The 20,036-nt window shown below is 38.2% G+C and overlaps 1 protein-coding gene across 1 annotated transcript; it reads left to right on the forward strand.

Moving 5' to 3' along the window:
- Window positions 1-373: 373 nt before the first annotated feature.
- On the forward strand, window positions 374-19,226 carry pkd1l2a (polycystic kidney disease 1 like 2a; the record flags this gene model as incomplete). The annotated part of the gene is made up of 42 exons (XM_079463417.1): window positions 374-425; window positions 485-745; window positions 2,048-2,206; window positions 2,343-2,534; window positions 2,687-2,797; window positions 3,437-3,584; window positions 3,683-3,909; window positions 4,075-4,482; window positions 4,567-4,658; window positions 4,873-4,972; window positions 6,700-6,880; window positions 6,989-7,097; window positions 7,182-7,314; window positions 7,691-7,927; window positions 8,016-8,161; window positions 9,390-9,569; window positions 9,646-9,783; window positions 9,857-10,012; window positions 10,104-10,228; window positions 10,740-10,860; window positions 11,096-11,227; window positions 11,329-11,554; window positions 11,639-11,829; window positions 11,914-12,144; window positions 12,231-12,332; window positions 12,412-12,590; window positions 12,843-12,989; window positions 13,075-13,274; window positions 13,643-13,893; window positions 14,055-14,268; window positions 14,756-15,204; window positions 15,288-15,384; window positions 15,475-15,615; window positions 15,693-15,878; window positions 15,962-16,289; window positions 16,363-16,496; window positions 16,582-16,709; window positions 16,792-16,952; window positions 17,593-17,803; window positions 18,228-18,329; window positions 18,431-18,562; window positions 18,647-19,226. 42 exons carry the CDS (start codon window positions 374-376, stop codon window positions 18,770-18,772), a joined length of 7,344 nt encoding a protein of 2,447 aa, XP_079319543.1. The 3' UTR covers window positions 18,773-19,226.
- Window positions 19,227-20,036: the final 810 nt, after the last annotated feature.

Genomic DNA, 20,036 nt, shown 5'->3' on the forward strand with positions numbered 1-20,036 from the left:
GTTTAATGTTAAGCCATCTAACTATATTCAACCTGTCAAAGCATCTTTAGATTTTTTAGTAGCGGACGAGATGGGCAACATACAGAGCATAAATGGTGCTGTTGCCTGATAATGGCCCATTTCAGAGAAGAGCTGTTTTTTGTTCTCTTATTTGAGTTTGTTTTTCAGCACTTGCCTTATCTCCATCCGCTCAGGCCGTGGACATCAATGGCTCTGTGTAAAGATGCTGTTTTCATAATTTATTGGGGTGCTTTGTCTAAATCCATCTGAGAGAACAACACAAAAGCCCAGCAGTCGTGCAGTCGTGCAATAATCCCGTTGTTGGTAAGTAACCATGTCTGTTGGCAAAACAGGAATATTATTTTGGGGGCGGATGTCAGTGGTCTTTAAATACAGAGGGATCGGGCTTCTTCAGTTCATGACAGGTGACGGGCAAAGATGGACTATGTTCTGTGTCTTACACTGATTTTACATGCCGTTTTAGTCTGGAGTAATGGTGAAGACGGTCTTACCTGCCCAGAACACCAGCAGGCTTTTGAGAGCTCCTGCTATGAATTTGTGGGTCTGCAACGTAGTTTTCGCGGCGCTCAAGCTTGGTGTGAGAGGGGCGGCGGGCACCTGGCCTTCATCCAGAATGACGAGACCCAGCAATTTCTCCAGAAACATCTGCAGACAGAACAAAGCTGGTGGATCGGACTAGCGCCTTCTTCTGTCAATCTCACTTTGGATCCTGCGGCCACAGACGGTATATTGCTTTGGTTCAGGGAAAGGCTTTATATCATTCTGCAGAAAGCTTTTATAAAGAAGTTTTGAATATATTGTATCTTATGATTTATAATAACTTCAAATATAAAATGTTAATATGATATAGCATCGATTTCTCTAGATCTAATTCTATTCAAGTTGTTTATGCAAACTTACTTTGTCGTCTCAATTACTGTTATTGAGCCTCTTTTAGTTGTTAGGAACTGTACCATTGTAGGGAAAAAGTTATGGGAGCTGTTAGAAAATTTACATACATGAATATGAATTATTCCTCACATCACGTCATGACAAAGAAATTATATTTAAAATATAATGACAGTCATCTTTGTGACAAGTGCAGTTCCATTGAGAGACAAAACTTTTGTTGTATTGGTTTTGGTTCTGCAAGGTACTCAGTGACAGCAAAAAAAAACATATATATATATATATATATATATATATATATATATATATACGTGTGTATCTGTTTACAGTATATACTGTATATACATTAATTAATAAATAAAGTTAAAAAAATTATACAACTAAATTATAATAATACACAATGTATTGTGTTAAAAAATGAAGCAAAATACCATTTCAGGGCTGCTTGTAAATGTTTGGCAAACATCCTAATCATTACATATTATTTACATCTTACTTTCTTCAGTAACATTTACATTATTACTCCCTCAACCGAATAGGCCGATAGCACACGGCTTGCTTAATCCTATCTCTCATGGCAGCTGGCTTTTCATGCAAACAAACTATTTTTACCTGAAGGCTATTATCACCATCATTGCATGTCTTTTGTTATCTCTGAAGAACAGCAAGCTGTTAGGGACATCAATCTCTAGGTTTATAAAGACCCTGATAATCACACAGAAACATTAATGGCAGGACATTGCGAGGGCCCTTTTGTACATTCATCTCAGTCTTTATGGCTGTGGTGGGCATTAAGGGACAGGGTATCATTTTTGCCATGCTGTTGAGGTTCACCATCTTAGTTGGGTCATATTAATGAGTAGAAAAAAAATATTAAGAGCACAACTTGCAACAAGCAAGGACTTTAGGAACAGGTAACACACCACTTAAAGTATTACCTAGTAAATCAAAATATATATGATTCATTTGACTACGGTTTCACATAAACATTACTATTTCAGAATTGTGTTCATATAAAAACGGTTAATTTTTATTAGTTTATTGATAACAATAAAACAGTTTAAGAAATCATTTTACTCCAAATCATTTGATACATGTTACATTTCAAGATTTAGATTCGGGTGCTTTTCGTCCACAGGTCTCTTATCCTGGCTGGATGGCTCGGATGTCCGTTTTTCCAGCTGGCTCGGAGAGCCTGCACATAACACAAGCTGTGGATACATCATGAGAGATTCTGGATTTCAGTGGGAGACCACCAGTAACTGCAGCCAGGAGCTCTATTTTATCTGCGAATTTGGTTGGTCCCATTTGCTCCGCAATGGCTACAGAAATCCACAATAAAACTCATAATTGAACTGCCAATAAATTATGGTTGATCTTTTCTCAGAACTAACTAACTAATGATGTCTTCAAAATGGAAAAATGTCTTTCAGAGTCTGGACGTTCATTAGCCTGCGCTGATCATAACGCTACACTTCAATGTGGCTCTGGTCAAGTGATAGAGATTGACGACAGTTTCTACGGCAGGAAAACGCTGCATTACTGCAGGAGCAGTCGCACTCCGCCTCATGCATCTCCACAGCAGGAGGAGTGCAGCTGGGTGGACATTGTAGATACCGTCTCAGGTACAATGCTGGGCTCTTTTACATTTAGAATTGTATCGTGACTGTGTAATGTCTTTTTATTTTTATTTTCAATGGAGAACACTATACACCACATAATAGTTTTTGTCTTTACATATGTTGTATGATATCAAAATGTCTTGTTGTCTCTCGAGGGAACTGCCACGGGCTGCAGGTGTGTCAGGCTGCTGTTGATATCTCATCCTTTGGAGAGCCGTGTCCGACCTTTGGAAGCTATTTGTCAGTGGAATATCATTGCAAAAATGGTCAGATCTCATTTGTTTGCACCCAGATGAAACTCTACTTCGGATCACACATTACTGTCACGTCTGGCTTAGCACATAGTAATGTTTAAATGGTGAATAATTAAGCAACATATTTGATATTGATATTACAGTTTTGTCTCTTACAAGTATTAAAAGGACTCTGTGGCCTCTAAACACTTTATTGAAGTGCAGTATAGACGCTAGTACGTGTCTCACTGCATGAACGCTTATCTGATTACATAATCCTCATTAGATCTGTACACCAGGTTGAGATGACACAGAGTCTTTATGCGCTGAAATGATATAGAATAGGAGCAGATGTTAGAGCCTCGAATTAAAGTTCACCCCGCCAAAACATTCATAATTTTCTCATTCTTATACCGTTCCAAAACCTGTATGATTTCTGTTGAACACAAAAGAAGATGTTTTAAAGAATGTTGGTAACCAAACAACATTTGCCTCAATTGACTTCCATTGTAGAACCACTGAGACATTTATCAAATATCTTCTTTTGTGTCTCACCAAAGAATGAGTCATACAGGTTTTAAATAACATGCAGGTGAATAAATGAAGACAGATTTTTGGAGGTAAACTATCCATTTAAGAATGATATTGACATGATTTACTGTATCTCTGCAGCTCTTCATCTGTTGATGAGCAAACTGGCAGCAGTTTTTGACAATGTCACGATTACAGTGAAGTGGCTATTACACCCCTTTCAAGGCAACCTCACGTGCACATTGAGCGCAGGTGATGGTCACGTTATCGAGAATTACAGTCCAGATAAGTAAGTGATGTTACTAAGCAACATTAAATATATTACCATTTCATAGTAGTGGAATGACTTTCATGATAAACTTTATTGGTGAACTGAAAATCTTTTAGGATGGAGAATGTGGTCCATAAGTACAATCGTGCTGGACTGTACACGGTCACGGTCGAATGTAGTACTAGTGAATGGCACGTGGCCGCCCAGAAGAGCATCCTAATCCAGGAACCACTTGGAGAGTTTGGGACCGTGCGGTGCTACAGCCTGAATCAATCCACAGACCATGCAAACTGCAGAGCGCATTATAATAACTCACTGAACATTGAAGTGCAGTTAGATGCAGGTAACATACTTTTCAATTTTTGATGGCAAATTTACACCATCAATAATAAATACAACCATGCAATCACATAAAAATGTTTGAAGATTTTGCGTGTGCGTGTGACTTACAAAAATACAAAATAAACAAAAATTCGGATTCACATTCAAATATTTCCACCTTCCCCAGGAACAAACGTCACCTACAAAATTCAACATGGACACACAAAGCTGAATTCCTCTTCTGCTCTCAAAGGACTTTTGCGTCACAACATAACCTTGTCTCCAGAAGTCCAGATCCGGATGGGACCAGGCTGCCATCTGCTCACCATAGTGGCTCTCAATGAGGTCACGGGCACAGATCGATCCACCAGCCTGAATGTGTGCATGATGGAGGCAGTGCATGATCTATGGGCAGAAGTGGAATTTAAGCATGAAAAGTGTCCGGCTCATGACCTGCATGTCAATGTTTCCCTGGCTGCGGGGGCTCCGGTGCTGCTGCATTTCCTGGTGTCTGGAACCAATCACACCTTTTCAGAGAAGCATGAGATGCAATACGGTGATCCACAGACTTTCCGTATCTCAAACAGAGAACCAGGTGCTGCCGCTACATTGGTACAGATATTGTGCGTTTCAGCCTCTCTGAGTCAATCGTAACCCTTGTTTTTTTTTCTTCATGTAGGCGCATTCAATGTTGTGATCAGAGCTGCAAATAACTTCTCGGTTATGGAAACAGATGCTGGAAACGTAACAGTTTATTGCCACAATGACACGGTAAACTTGTATGATGGAGATGTGTGTAACAATGGCTTTTAAAAAGTCCTGACTTCGAGATACCTTTTTACTGTATTTCTGTTATTGATTCCCTTTTTACTCATATATTTTAATGGTCAGCAACTGAAACAGCACAAGGCATTTCCGTTCAAATGGTGAACAGTCTTTAAAATACCGAAATATATGTGAAAATAATCTCTCTCTTCCATCCAAGAATCTGGTGATCATTGCTGATCCAGAGGTTCCAGTCATTGGCTCTAGTGTGAAGTTATATGTGAATGGATTAGATGATGAAAACACTATCTGGAAATGTAGTAAGTATCACCACCGTTATAACATATATAACACAATATTATTATAGTTTGAGGTTTTTGAGAAGTTGTTTTCTTCACTACTGTTATGTATAGTGAAACAGCTTTTGGAATGAGAAAATAATATAGACCTGGGCTTCATTTTGTCCTTTGGGAATCGATTAAATGGTTGAAATGTAGAACTGTCTAGCCATTGGACTATGGCAAGCTGAATTAGCTTTTTATCATTCTAAAGATGTACATTTTTGATATTAACAATTAAATGTTTCCTAGTAAAAAATATAATTCTTGATATCAAGAATATAATTTCTACTAGTAACAATTACTATTCTTTACATCAATAATGTTATTGTTAGTAATTAGAAATCCATTTTAGATATCTAAAATTACTCTCAGATTTATTGATATCTGAAATCTATTTCCTGACATGAGAAATACCAAATGCAACATGTTAAAATTAATTTACAGATATCAAGAATGAGCATGAGCAACTAGTGAAAAGTTTCTAAATCAGGAATTTACATTTTTATTAGTAACATGTTAATTGTTGAAATAAAAAATGATGGTGTTTACTAGTAAGATTTGCATTTCTGATATCTTAAATTGAAGTTATTATTGATCTCTGAAATTGAATTTGAAGGGCAGCCTGTTGTTTTATTTAACTAGTAAAATGCAATTACAGATATCAAGAATTATGTTTTTGACTAGTTTAAATGAAATTTTTGATATCAACAATATTCTGCGAGGGATGACGTGATTGTTATCCAAAATTCACATTTTTACTAGTGAAAATGTAATTACTGACAACAAAAATAGCAAGTGTTACTAGTAGAAATTCCATTCTTGATATCAAGAATTATCATTTTTACTAGTAAAATGTATATCCTGAGAATGATTAAAAGCGAATTCGGCTTGCTATAGTTGGACAGTCAATGTAGTCCCACCCATGTGCCGAGAGATTCTGTATGAAGAGTTGTGGTTTGGAGGGGGAGGTAAAGGTTGTTGATTAAAGATTTGGAGTGCACATGAATACAAGGATACAACCGCTCTCCAACAAACCAGGAACGACGTGACGAACTGGCTCACTGCAGTCGGAAAGTCAGGGCTTCCAGGAAAATATAAAACTTAGATGTACCAGCATGGAATCCTGCCAAGGCTTCTTTGGGCCCTTCTCATATACGAGATACCCATGAGAACCATCAATCAGTTCCTCAGGAGTCGGGGCTTTGCTGGACAGTCGTTGCTCCAAACATTCAAACCTATTGGAGTTAAAGGTCAACCATAAAGAACATCTCTGAGACTGCCGAAAAAGCCTCATGATGGCTGTGGATCCGAAGGGGCGATCCGTGGAGTAGCATGCCACTTGGACACAGGACGGGGACTGATAACGCCCGGCAGGGTGGCCCGGGCAAGGATGTATGTTGATTAAAGACCCGACATACCTGTTGACCTTGGGTTCATCACTGATGACGTGTCCAAGTAGCACCGGACGGTGTTTGTTAGAACAAAAAATTATGACATGCACAAAAAATTACAAGCAGAAGTTTTTATTCCATGTTTTGCATTGTCTTTAACATCCCCAATAAGGTTCACACATTGTTTTTATGATGTTTTCATGCAGTTTTTCTAACTCAACAGTTTATAAAAAAAACATACTTTGGAACAATATAAGTTTTTTTCTTTTACGAGCACATATCAGTATGGTTTTCATTCTTATCTCTGCTTTATAGATGAGACGTGTCCCTGTGCCACTGAAGTGAAAGGCAGCACATATGAGATACCTGAAGCATGTCTGCCACCTGTCTACAGTTTCTCACTATATAGTGTATTTACCGAATCAAATGGTTACCAACAAAGTGCAACTAGATGCATCACCGTAGTTCCTGGAAAAGATATACAACTACATATAAAGTAAGAATAACAGACTACAATAAAAAAAGGGTAAACTAAGATTTCTGGTTAGTTTATGTAAGTATCCTTTTTTAAAACCAGTGTATGCTACATGTCATGTTTCTACAGCTGTTCCAACTGCAATCCAGTCAATATTGCAGACGCTGTAACACTGCAGGTGGAATGTGAGGACTGTCAAAAAATAGTGTGGTACTTTGAAAGCACAGAGGATTTTACTGTAAGTGCTTTTATGGTGTGTTTATGTTTTGGACATACAGTCATGTTCATATGCCCAACTGATTCAAACATTGATTTCATGCAGGGTTTGCTAAGCGACTGTCACTCGCAGGCAGTGCAAAGACCATTGATAAAGCAAGCAGAGGAGGTTACCTCTCTAACTATAGACAGTGAAGTTCTGGAGAAAGCAAATCATGATATAACAGTGGTTGTTTATGGTAAGAATGGCTTTAGACCCTTAGTCCCTCCCCCACATTTTAAGTTTCACACATAAAATTAAGACAAAACGTATTTGGACGATGTCATTTTCACACTTAAAATGTGAGACTTCATTGTGTTAGAAGAAATGAGAAGTATCTATCAAAACTGATATATGCAATGGAAATATGTATGCTTTGTCCAAGTACATTTTGTCTTTTATTTTTAAACCTCTTTCACTTACATTTTTCAATACAATCATATTTGTTCATTTGAATACAGCACATTTAAACGTGGCTTAAATATACTTTTTGGGGCTACTGGTGGACAGTTTTGACCTTTTCTTAATTTTCTTTTGCTACAATGAATGGTCAACGAATTTTCTCTGCTTCTCAGCTGTCAAAGACAACTTATCTGGATCTGCTAAATACATTGTTCCAGTTAACAGTACATCCATTCGTGAGACGGATTCTCTTCCACAGACTCCTGTGTCTCCATCCATCTTAAATCCGTCCTCTTGTACAATTAGCCCTGTAATGGGTGACGTTCTCTCACCCTTTAATATCACCTGTCCTGTGGATCCATCTTTCTGTGAAGCTGGGCCCTGTACATACTGCTTTAAAACAGACAGAGGTGAGATTTCATTCTGCAGAGGTTAGGCCGACTCGCTTGTTTGAAGGATGGATAAAGATTAACCAATGTACTTTGACCTGTGTTGCAGGCAACGTTTTCTACTGTGGTGTCGAGCATGTGGTAGAGTCGCTCTATCTTCCTCTAGGGGATAAAAGTAATAACTACATCCTGACAGTGGAAATCACTGTTACAAATACTGCAGGCGTTGCTGTTAACTCTACTGTAACTACATGGGTTTGTAATCAAGTTTGTTTTTGTTTATGGATGTAAAGTCGGTTATTAGCGTCCTTTCAAACACATGTAGTCAAGTCAACTTTATTTATATGGCTCTTTTCAAAATTTCCATTGTTACAAAGCAGCTGTACAAGAAAACATCGACTATAAGCAAAAGATATAAGGTTATGCAAGTCAAAACACGGGTCAAATATCAGACTGACTATAAATTCCTATATGCAGCGTTAATAAAATAAAACTCAAAAATTCTAGCAGAACAGTGCAAAACCGTATGCAAACGGTGGCGAGGAACCCAAAACTCCATTGCAGAAGAAAAAAAAACCTCAGAGGGAAACGAGGCCTAACCAGGGGATTCCAGTTCTCCTCTTGCAAATATAAAGTCTTTATTATATGGCCATCCACCCTAAAGCTAGATGAATTAGCCTAATTTAATTTCTATTTAATATAAATAATACTGTACATAGAAAATTATATAAATGTAAATTACATAAAATGCATATAAAATGTCTTAATTATATGGAAATATACTTTTAAATGTAGCTTGATTAATATAACTAATACATAAAAATTCTAATAAAAAAACGTATATGTAAAATATAAAATACTTATTTAATATGTTTAATATGGCTATTCACTGTAAAGTTTATATATATAATATATTTTAACTATATGAAATATACAGTAAATAACAATAACATCTAAACTAATATTTAAAGAACAAAAATATGTTTTTTTATGAAATATGACTAATGCCTTAAAATACATGCAAATGTCAAATATATAAAATAATACGGTATAAACATGTGTTTATTATATGGTCACCCCTTTAAAACTCTAGATTTATTATATTAAATATAAATAATACATAAAAATACATATAGAAAAAAATAAGAAATACAAAATTAAAAACAAAATGTTTATTATGGTATTGTGGTCTGTTCTTTGATAATGAACATGATATTTATTCTAAACAAAATGTTACATATCGTTTGATATTTCAAGAACCACCATAGACTTTATGAAACCATCATCAGTGAGGTTCAAGGTTCAAAGTTTATTATAAGCCCAAAGGGCAATTCTTGATGCAATGTAGAATTTGTAAACATATACAAAAAACACACGAACAAATAAAACAGACACAACATCTCACAAATTAAAAAGCCTTAAATATATTTAGCACTACAAAACAAACTTATACTATAAATCTTATATTTGCATTATATTGCAGGTGAATGATACTGTCAAGCCTACTATTGAAGACCTTCAGGCGCTTGTTTCCAGCCAGGTATCTCAGCTGCAGCAGCAGGGTCGACTCACAGGTGTAGCGCTGGCCCAAATGTTCACGTCTGTATCAAACAGACTGAACGATGCATTGCCTGACCAACAAGATAAAAGTGTCAAAAAAGAGGTGAGAAAATATTTCGCTTGCTCTATTCTAACTCACTTTACCCCAGAATAACTCAACAAGTCTCTTTCGACAAAAGCTGAGACAACAAATGTTGCAAAGCATGAGTGTTGCGGTAAGCATGGAACCCCCGAAGAACCCAGCAGAGGTTCAGATGAGTGCTGATGCTGTCGTAGGCCTCACAACAATAGGGGACGAGTTAACAGACACTGCTCAGGTATCTCTCAACAAAACCAAATGATTTGACAGGGTAGCACAGCTTCTTCTAACTCAGCTCTCCTATATCGTAGTTACAGGCTAGTTCGGTTCTGACAAACCTCAGCCAGTCTCTGTTCTATCTGAGCCATTCTTCAGAGGAACTCTCTGAGCAGGTGCTACAAGCTGCCACGCCGATTATTGATGGTGTCAGTAACATCCTTAAAGTTTCTTCCAGCAGAGATGAGCAGGTATGTCTCATGTCTTATTGATTCAAGTAATGGTTAACCGCTTTCAGTCACTCTGTCTGTTACACAAGTTTGTCTTAATTCACTTTTACAGAGTGAGATCTCCGGTCATTTATTGAACACGGTGGGCAATGTTCAGAGTGCCTTGCTGGCTGGGAAAGAGGTCAACCAGGAGCCAACCATTCTGAGCACTTCAGTGATGGGTTTATATGTCAACAGGTAATTCAATTCATGTAGTGAATGAAATGTTGTTTGTTAGCCAGTTTTATGGGATTTCCAGTATTATCTAAAGTGGTTTCTATGACAGGTAGATGTAGTAAGAGTGGAGGTGGTTAAAAAAGTAAGATTGGTATTGGCAGATGATGGGATAGTTTACCCACAAAAATGAAAATTTAGTGTACTCACCCCCCTGTCATTCCAAACCTGGATGACTTTTTTTGTCTACAGAACACAAAAGAAGATATTTTGAAGAACGTTCGTAACCAAACAACATTGGTCTCAGTTTTCTTTTTTGTATGGACCTAAAAGCATTGAGAACTTGTTTTTTCAAAAAATATTGTTGATTAAAGAAAGTCATATAAGGACACGACTTCAGATAAATCATGACCAAATCTTTCCCTTTCCCTAACTAAACAACAGATATCAAGTTTTGATTTTAAGAGGTCATTGAGTTGCAGTCATGATTCTATAAGAACTTGACCAAACGACTCTTTGTGTTGTGTTCTTTCAGATTGTCCGTAGATGGACTTCAGAAACAATCTTTTAACATTGAGAACAGCAACTCTGCCAGTTTTATGCTCCCATCTCTAGGTGCTAATGTTCTATCTGCAGAAGAACCGGTAGATGTTCGGGTGAGATGCGTGATCTTCCTTTCTTCCTTTAAATTGCTTATATACCTGCGTTAAGTCAAACTTGTTGAATCGATAATCATCACTTAAACCCCAGACCAGACGTTTACTAAACTTGGCGTTGACCTTCGGGTGAAATAGCGTGTTATCAGTTTTGTTTCTCTGACTGAGATTTTGAACTTTTTGAAAAATTCAAGTTTGTCTTTATTGTATTTACGTTGTTTTTGACCTGTCACAGATGACGAGTTACAAGATAAATCCGTTCTCCTGGTGTGAGAGCGAGCAGATCAGTGGATCTGTGGGGTCTCTCTCTCTTACAAAAAAGAACGGTTCTTTAATTCCGGTGGCCAACCTCACTGAGGAGATTGAGGTATGAGAGTTTATTTAAGAAACCTGAGTTCACGTGTGAAATAATTCAATTTTTTTGCAGACATTTTGCATGTGTAACATTAATGCATCTTCTATTATTAGATTCTTTTACCAAGAACAGAGATGGAGAGTGTTAACCAAACTCTTCTAGATCTGGGAAACTACAGCACTGTGGTCATCAATGTGACCACTCCGAATATATCTCTGGTTTTGAAGTTTGACCCTTCAGAGGAAACATCTCTACACTTGCTCCTGGGTTTTCAGGATTACCCAAACGACACGAATTATGATGCTCAGACACAGCTGCCTCGAGATGGGAAATCTGAAGGTTATTAAGAAGCCAATAAGAAATTCTCTTATAATTCTCTTGAAAAGCAAGCACAGCTCTGATGTTTTCTACTGTGTGATACAGAAGAGAGGTACACATGGGTGATTAACCCTACGGAAATGCCCATAGAAGTGGGCGTTTACTACCTGCTAGTGAGGCCTGTAGTTGACGCAGGGGTGAATTTCACAAACGCCTCAGTTTTCGTCACAACCATTGCTGCGCAATGTTTGTACTGGGATGAGATAAACGGCAACTGGAGTAGTGATGGCTGTAGGGTAAGAACAATATGTATATATATATATATTAATAAATACACATAAATGACCATTCCAGACCTCCCGACCTTGCCTGTGGTTCAGGTTGGTCCTCGTACTACAGCATCTGTTACTCAGTGCCTGTGCACCCATCTGACATTTTTTGGAAGCTCATACTTCGTCATGCCCAACGTGGTCGATGTGTCGCGCACAGCTGAACTCTTCGCCACCTTTGTAAACAACCCAGTGGTGGTGTGTTTCGTCGGAGCCATCTTTCTGGTGTACCTGGTGGTCGTGGTGTGGGCACGGAGGAAGGACATTGAGGATGTTGTGAAGGTTTTGATTTTAGAAACATAAAACATAAATTCTTCAATGACATCAAACTGCCATAAAATAAAACATTATCTCTGCTTTGTGAACAGGTGAAAGTCACAGTACTTGAAGACAATGATCCCTTGGCTGAATATCGTTACTTGTTAAGCATCAACACGGGGCATCGCCGTGGAGCCTCCACTTCCTCTCAGGTTGATGTCATACAGCTGTAGTATTTCTACCAATGTAATGGTGTTGTTGAAAGTTAACTCTTCCGTAACATTGGTTCAGGTGACAGTGATTCTGCAGGGTGAAGAAGGTGAAAGTGAAGCTCATCATTTGACTGATCCTGATAAGCCAGTGTTTGAGAGAGGAGGGCTGGATATGTTCTTGTTGACCACACCGTACTCACTGGGAGAACTTCAGAGCATCAGGCTATGGCACGACAACTCAGGGGATTATCCTGCTTGGTAAAATAAATCAGAACAAATAATATAAATAGCATATTTAAAAATAAATAAAATACAAAATAGCCACCTTGTAATATAGTTACGAGTTGCTATGTTGGTCACAGAAGCAAATGTGATATTAAGTAAGTAATACATCTCTGTGAGGTGACAGTAATTCTTGTGATTCCGAGATGTCATTTTGTTACAAAGCACTTTTTGTCATTTCTGCAGATTTCCTTTAGTTATACAGTTTTAATTCCCGGTTGTATGTAGGTATGTGAATAAGGTCATGGTACAAGACCTGGAGACTGGACAGAAGTGGCACTTTCTGTGCAACTCGTGGTTGGCTATTGACATGGGAGAGGGCACGCTGGATAAAGTGTTTCCTGTAGCGACAGAGATGGACTTAAAAAGGTTCAGGTGTGTAGCTGTCACCAATATAAATTAGTTGGATGTTATTTTTCAATGTGGTACCGTGTTCTTACTTCGGCTTCATTTATCAAAGCAATCTGTTCTTCATGAAGACTGCAAAAGACTTCCGTGACGGTCACATCTGGTTCTCTGTGATCAGTCGTCCACCGAGCAGTAACTTCACCAGAGTGCAGCGTGTCTCCTGCTGTTTGTCTCTCCTGCTCTGCACGATGTTGACCAGTATTATGTTTTGGGGTATCCCAACAGACCCCTCCGAGCAGACCATGGATCTGGGTATGACAAATGCATCTCATGCTTTTATCTGAAAAGACTGCAAAGCTTTCGGAATGTCCATTCCTTTGCAACAGAGTAATGCAACACATGACATTTACTTAAAGTCACTTAAAGAGTAAATAAAATGTGTATTTAAGTAATAAAATACATATTCATATATTAATAATTTGAATTCCATTAAATATCTTATGGCACTTTATGTATTTATTAAACACATTTATTCATTCCTATTTGTGTATTATAAATAAAACATATGATACATTACCACTTGATTTATATATTTTATGCACTTCTCATTTAATCTTAGCATGATTTAAAACATGTTTACGTCTATTGTCACGGGATTTACATCTTCGTGTGATCTGTAGGTCAGATTGAGTTCACCTGGCAGCAGGTCATGATTGGCATCCAGAGTTCAATCATCATGTTTCCCATCAACCTCCTCATCGTGAGCATCTTCAGAAACGCTCGTCCAAGAGAGCGAACGACGGAACCTTCGTCGAAACAACAGTCAAAGATAGATCCGACAAAGCAGGGTAAAACGGGACGTGTGGCTCCGAATCAGCCACCCTCTCCAGACAATAATCACAAGGAAATCACTCCAGACACTGTGATCAAGGCATGTTATACTCTAGAATGCCTTATTTACATCTGATAGCAAGTAGTCGGGGATAGATAAAATGCACACATCTCAAAAGTGACTTTTTGGCTTCTTCTGATTGAATTTGGGGCGAGGGCATGTGATGTCGTAGACTTAATAATGCTTTAGTATTTTTTCAGGACATTAGACGGATCGCACAGTCCCTCCATAAGGTCATGAGAAGACCCGTTCCAAAGATAGATGTGGACCCTGGTAAAACAGATATCAACACTCTACTGTCACTGGTTGAAGAGATAATACGTCAACACAATCGAGTCGGAAATGAGTTTTACACTGACTCTTCTAAAAAGGAGCAAACGCTTGCTGTTTCTCTGAGATGTGTAAATCTGCAAGGTGAGTGCATGAACTGTCAACAGCAATAATATGAAATATCACTAAACTAAATTTCTGACATTTAAGATGCAGCCAATAAGTGGTTAGAAAACATGGGAACTTTATTTATTGCTTAAAGAGCATTAGATGCTGGATAATGCTAAGAAAACATTTCTACAAACTCTATAGACGAAGGGTGACTACATTGAAGATTCTAAATGTAATATAGTTTGGATTGATTTTGTATTGTTTAAGTTTCAACATAATTCCCATAGTTAAATTTGTATTATTCCTTAGTTTCAGTGAGTCTAATATTATTGTAAAATATAGAAAAACCTTTTGATAAGGAATAAGTAAGTGACCCTAAACGTTTTACCAATAATGTAGGCCTATATCTCGACACTTCACTGTAATAGCGCACTGTGCAAAAATCTCTACAGTGTATTTATGGATTTATATTTTATATAGATTAAAATACTTGTAAAACATTGTTTTACTTCTATTACAGAGACCAGTTTTTGTGAGAGCCCCGAGCGAAGTGAAAAATGCAGCATCTACAATCAATATCTCTACAAACAACTACAAAATGTGGAGAGAGAATTGAGACTGCTCAGGCCTTCGTCTTTTTCTAAGCCGGAAAGCTACAGCCGGGCTGTATTGCAGGTGCAGGGCATGAAGAACTTAATTGAACCTCACGTCTCCTGTTCCAGCGATCATCACACTCGCAGCTCCAGCCCAACGGAGGGCAGCGGTGCAGACAACAAAAAGTGCTGTCAGAAAGGCTTGCCCTGGTGTTTTGTGTTCGTGGGATGGTTTCTCGTGGTGGCCACCAGCGGCGTCTCAGCGTACTTCACTATGCTGTACGGCCTGACCTATGGGAGGGAGCGATCCATCAGCTGGCTCGTTTCTATGGTGGTGTCTTTCTTTGAAAGCCTCTTCATCACGCAGCCTTTAAAAGTAAGAGCCAGTCAAAAAAGTAAATTCATTATATTGCTTCTCATATTGTTTTACTTATGTATGTAAATGTATGAATTCTTTAGGTACTTGGATTTGCAGTCTTTTTTGCTTTGGTCCTTAAAAATATTGACCAAGAAGAGTATGGAGATGTTCCCATAGATGGAGCTTTGCCCGGCACAGGTGACAAGGAACATTTTATTTCTCACAGATTGCTCTTGCATAACTCAAGAGAAATGACTAAATGGAATTGTAACTGGATTCTGTCTACAGATGATCCTGATGCAGTCAGAATAGCCCGGAGAAACAGCACATGTAGTTTCTATCAGCCTCCTCCGGCCACTGACATCGAAAAGATGAGAAACAACATGATCAAAGAACAGAAAGTTTTCGCTCTCATCAGAGAAATTCTCAGTAAGAGAAACAAATACATTCATCTCACTTTCAATATAATTGATCTACTTTTGTGTTCACAACTTCTCTCGTTTCAGTTTACGTCGGCTTCCTGTGGATGCTACTTTTGGTGGCATACGGTCAGCGAGATCCAAACGCGTACTATCTCACTCAGCACATCCGGCAGAGCTTCAGCAATGGCATTTCAGAGAGTATGGAGCAGAAAGATCTATTCAACTGGGCGAACACATCCTTACTCAATAATCTGTTTAGCCAATATCCAGGTATACTTCAATTGTGTCCTTCGGATAAAAACAACTTGTTTATCAGACCACTAGACCTTAGTGACTTTCCTCTACATTCTCAGGCTTCATAACGGATGGAAACTCAAAACTTGTTGGCAACGCTCGTCTTCGTCAGGTCAGGGTGAGGAAAGACACTTGTAAGATTGCTAAGCCGATGCAGCACTCCGGTGTTGACTGCAACGGGCCGTATTCTTGGGACTCAGAGGACATGGGCTCCTACGCTCCAGGCTGGATCCAGTGGAATGTAAATGATTCAAAGACTCTTCTCAAACCTTGGCGGTATCAAAGTCAAGCCAAACTACGATCAAACCCAGTGTGGGGCAACGTGGCCCTTTATAAGGGAGGAGGATTTGTGGCAGAGCTTGGCCCTGATCAACAGAATGCAAGCAGGTATTGCATTTTTATTCTGTTATGACGTCTAAAGCAGACACATCTGATCTTTCCCTTTTGTCTTGTCCCGCAGACTCCTTCAGTATCTTTTGAACAACTCTTGGCTGGACGTGTATACGCGGGCCGTGTTTGTGGAGTTCACAGTATACAACGCAAATGTAAACCTCTTCTGCATCGTGATTCTCATGTTCGAAACCACAGGAGTGGGTGAGGGGTCTTCAGCAATGTTCTGCTTAGTTTTTTACGTTTGCTTGAAGTTCAGCCGTTTCTGATACACTCGTTGGTCTCGCAGGTGTGTTCCAAGATCGAAGTGAGGTACAGAGTGTCCATCTCTACCAGTCTACCGGTGGCTTTCATGTGTTTATAATGGCATCGGAGGCCATCTATTTCCTATTCATCCTTTACTACATGTTTGTGCAGGTTAGCTTTAGTTTGTGCAGAAACAATGAAATAAAGACATGCTGTTTTGAAGTCAACTACTATATGATGTTTTTTGTAACAGGGCAAACTTATGAGACAGCAGAAATGGGCGTTTTTCAGAAGCAAGTGGAATCTTTTAGAGTTGGCCATCATTATTTTAAGTTGGAGTGCATTGTCTGTTTTTGTCAAGAGGACGATATTGGGTAACCGGGACATTGAGTACTATCAAAATAACAAGGACTTGTGAGTACAAGATTTGAACTTAGGAACAATTCACTGCATACACTAAATAGTATCCACATATATTAGGGGTATAACATCACTGTAAAGAATTTCAGTAGAAATGACAGTATTACTGGCAGCAGCTTGCCAGTAACTTACTGTAGATTTACTTTTATGTTATTTACTGGCAACAGTTTTTTTTTATAACAGCCTAATGCCCAGCATTCTGGGAACTAAAAAAACTGAAAAACGTTTATGTGGATTTCTGGGCCTTGCTGTTTTTCAGGAAATGGAAAAAACACTGTTAAATACTGTGTTGTAAAATTTGACAAGAACTTTTTTATACTTTATATCGGTTAGATATTTGCAAATCCCAGTGACAAACAGAAAGGCTTACAAATAATAATGGAGGACAGCAGCGACATTTCACATGCTTTAAGAAGTTCTTTATTTTCTAGTTCTTTTTTTAATTTTGCTTTCAAATTCTGGTTTATTTTTCAGTGACAGAACAATTCAATGTTTATTCACTTAACCTGTAATTGTGTATTGTATCCGACTGTTAGCTACATGTATTGCTACATTGTATAACACAGTAAATCATGTCCAGTTATCTTGTAAATAAAAACCGATTAACGGTGCTGTTTTTCTTCATCTCTACCAGGTTTGTGAGTTTTTCAGAGACCGCCGCAGCAGATGCTGCGTTGGGTTATTTGATAGCCTTCTTGGTTCTCCTCGCAACCATCAAGCTGTGGCATTTGCTCAGACTCAACCCCAAACTCCACATGATAACCTCCACACTGCAACGGGCATGGGCTGATATCTCCGGCTTCATTGTGGTCATGACCATCATGTTTCTAGCCTATTCCATTGCTGTGAGTAATCTATCCCATTTCTGTCCTGAGATTTGCCACCCAACACAGCTGTAACAGTGACTAGTACAAAAAAATCTCAACAGCACAAAGACTAACCCTGCATCTGAAATACTGTGAGGGTATGTACTTTTTTATGGCCTCCTTTGATAAAAAAGTGCCCATTCAATTCATAAAGGGTAATCTTGGCAAACGCAGTAAACCATTCAAGTATTTCTCACCTACTGAGGTTTCAGGCATTCAAAAATGTTGGGATATTTTCAACCCAGGGTTCAGTCATGAAGGAACAAACCCAAAGAAAATAACAGCAATATTTCATGCTGATGGTTGCATATGTATAATAAAGAAGATTTCAGACTTTAAAATCGTCCATTGTTTCCTGAAAGACCTTTAAATGTTAAGCATATACATTTTTTTACCCCATTAGTGTAATTTATTGTACGGATGGAGGCTTTACTCGTACAGAAATCTGCTACAGGCTGGCCAAACCATTATACGCCTACAGCTGGGGATCTTCAACTATGATGAGGTATAAGGAAGGGCATATATTGAATATGATTCACTGAAAATAAAATCCACTCAGTGTGTTTTAGATCTCATTTTACACGTTTCATTTCACTCTACCCTTAGGTTTTGGATTACAATCCAATTCTGGGTGCTTTCCTGATCGGATCCTGCATTATCTTCATGACATTTGTAGTTCTGAATCTCTTCATATCTGTCATCTTGGTGGCGTTCAGCGAAGAGCAGCTTCACCCAACAGTGAGTGTCACTTAATAATAAAATCCAGAAGAGATCTATGCATTTCACCCTTGTAAACTCATTGCCGTGTGTATCTCATCCCAGCCCTCTGAAGAAGAGGAAATCGTAGACCTGATGCTGATGAAGATCTGCAGTCTTTTTGGAATCAAATGCAAGAAAAAGCAAATCGACGCTGATGATACCTTGACCAAAGCCTCTGTTATATCATAAAACATATGCTCGTCTCTGTAGCCATGTGACCGTCAACGCAAGCTTTCTTAAATGCCTCTTGGTCATTGTATGCTTTTAATTTTGCTTTTACATAACTGCAGTTTTGAAGGCTTGCTCATGCATACTGGCAATTTTCTATTAGAAGTGATGGTCAATGCTAAAAATACAAATATTAAGCATGAAATATACAACATTGTCTTAATGTTTTTTATATCTTTCTACAACATTGTGTTCCATCTACACATTTATGTTTGACTTGTGAAGCAACAAACAACGATCGTAGAACACTATTATAGAGGCCTACTGTAAAATTATTCAGATAGCTTCGAAGTTTTAATTGATAACCAAGTGTGTACAAGTATTGACAAGGATGAGCACCATGTTAATGTCAAGCCCTGAAGCATAAAAACTTGTACTGCTATGCCTCACCAAGTCTTTCTAAATCAGTCTAACCATAGCACTTAACTCAATTCGTAACAAGTCACCAAATTTAACTTACACAAGGCTGCATCCTTTACGACACAGCAGCAATAAGTACCAGAATTTGAGAATATACCCAGAATGTTCCCAAACAAAACAGCATTTTTTTTTGCCACATCCGAGACGAGGTTTAGAGTTGGGACTAGGACCTGTACCTGTCATTCTCACATCACGGCAACCATAAAAAATAACTTGCCATATAACTTATGAAACACCTTTGTTTACGAAATACTCGAATGTCAAACTTTGATTACGTTTGGAAAAGCGCACACAAAGTCGGAGATGGGAATATCCCAATAGAGAGGGTGCTTTTGACGCATATGCCTCAATGAACTTACAGCTTCAATGGGTACATTTTCCTCTCCATCGTCATCCATTTTCAAAAATAAGATTACAGGTTACATTAGACACTTATCTTTACGTAGGTATAAGTCAAATGACGTCACAATTTCCTCGTGAAACCAAACCCACGATCTCAACTTATTAAACCTGGGGCAGTTTCCCGGACAATGAATAGACATAATAGGCCTCCGTTAAATTAGGTTTACGGTTTTGAAATTGCTTTAAGGCATGGAAACATTTGCAGCAGTGATTTTATGTACCCTACTGATACTTATATTAACAAAAAAGTAATGAATTGAAGCTTTAAGTACTTCGACCAAAATGTATACTTGATCTTAAAATATACACAATAAGTTGACCAAATAATCACTGCTTACGTGGTATTGCGAAACTATTCAAATAAAAAGTAGTTGACAATGTTCAAAATAATGTTCAGATAAGG

This window comes from Barbatula barbatula, assembly GCF_947034865.1.
Source record: "Barbatula barbatula genome assembly, chromosome: 1".
Taxonomy (NCBI): domain Eukaryota; kingdom Metazoa; phylum Chordata; class Actinopteri; order Cypriniformes; family Nemacheilidae; genus Barbatula; species Barbatula barbatula.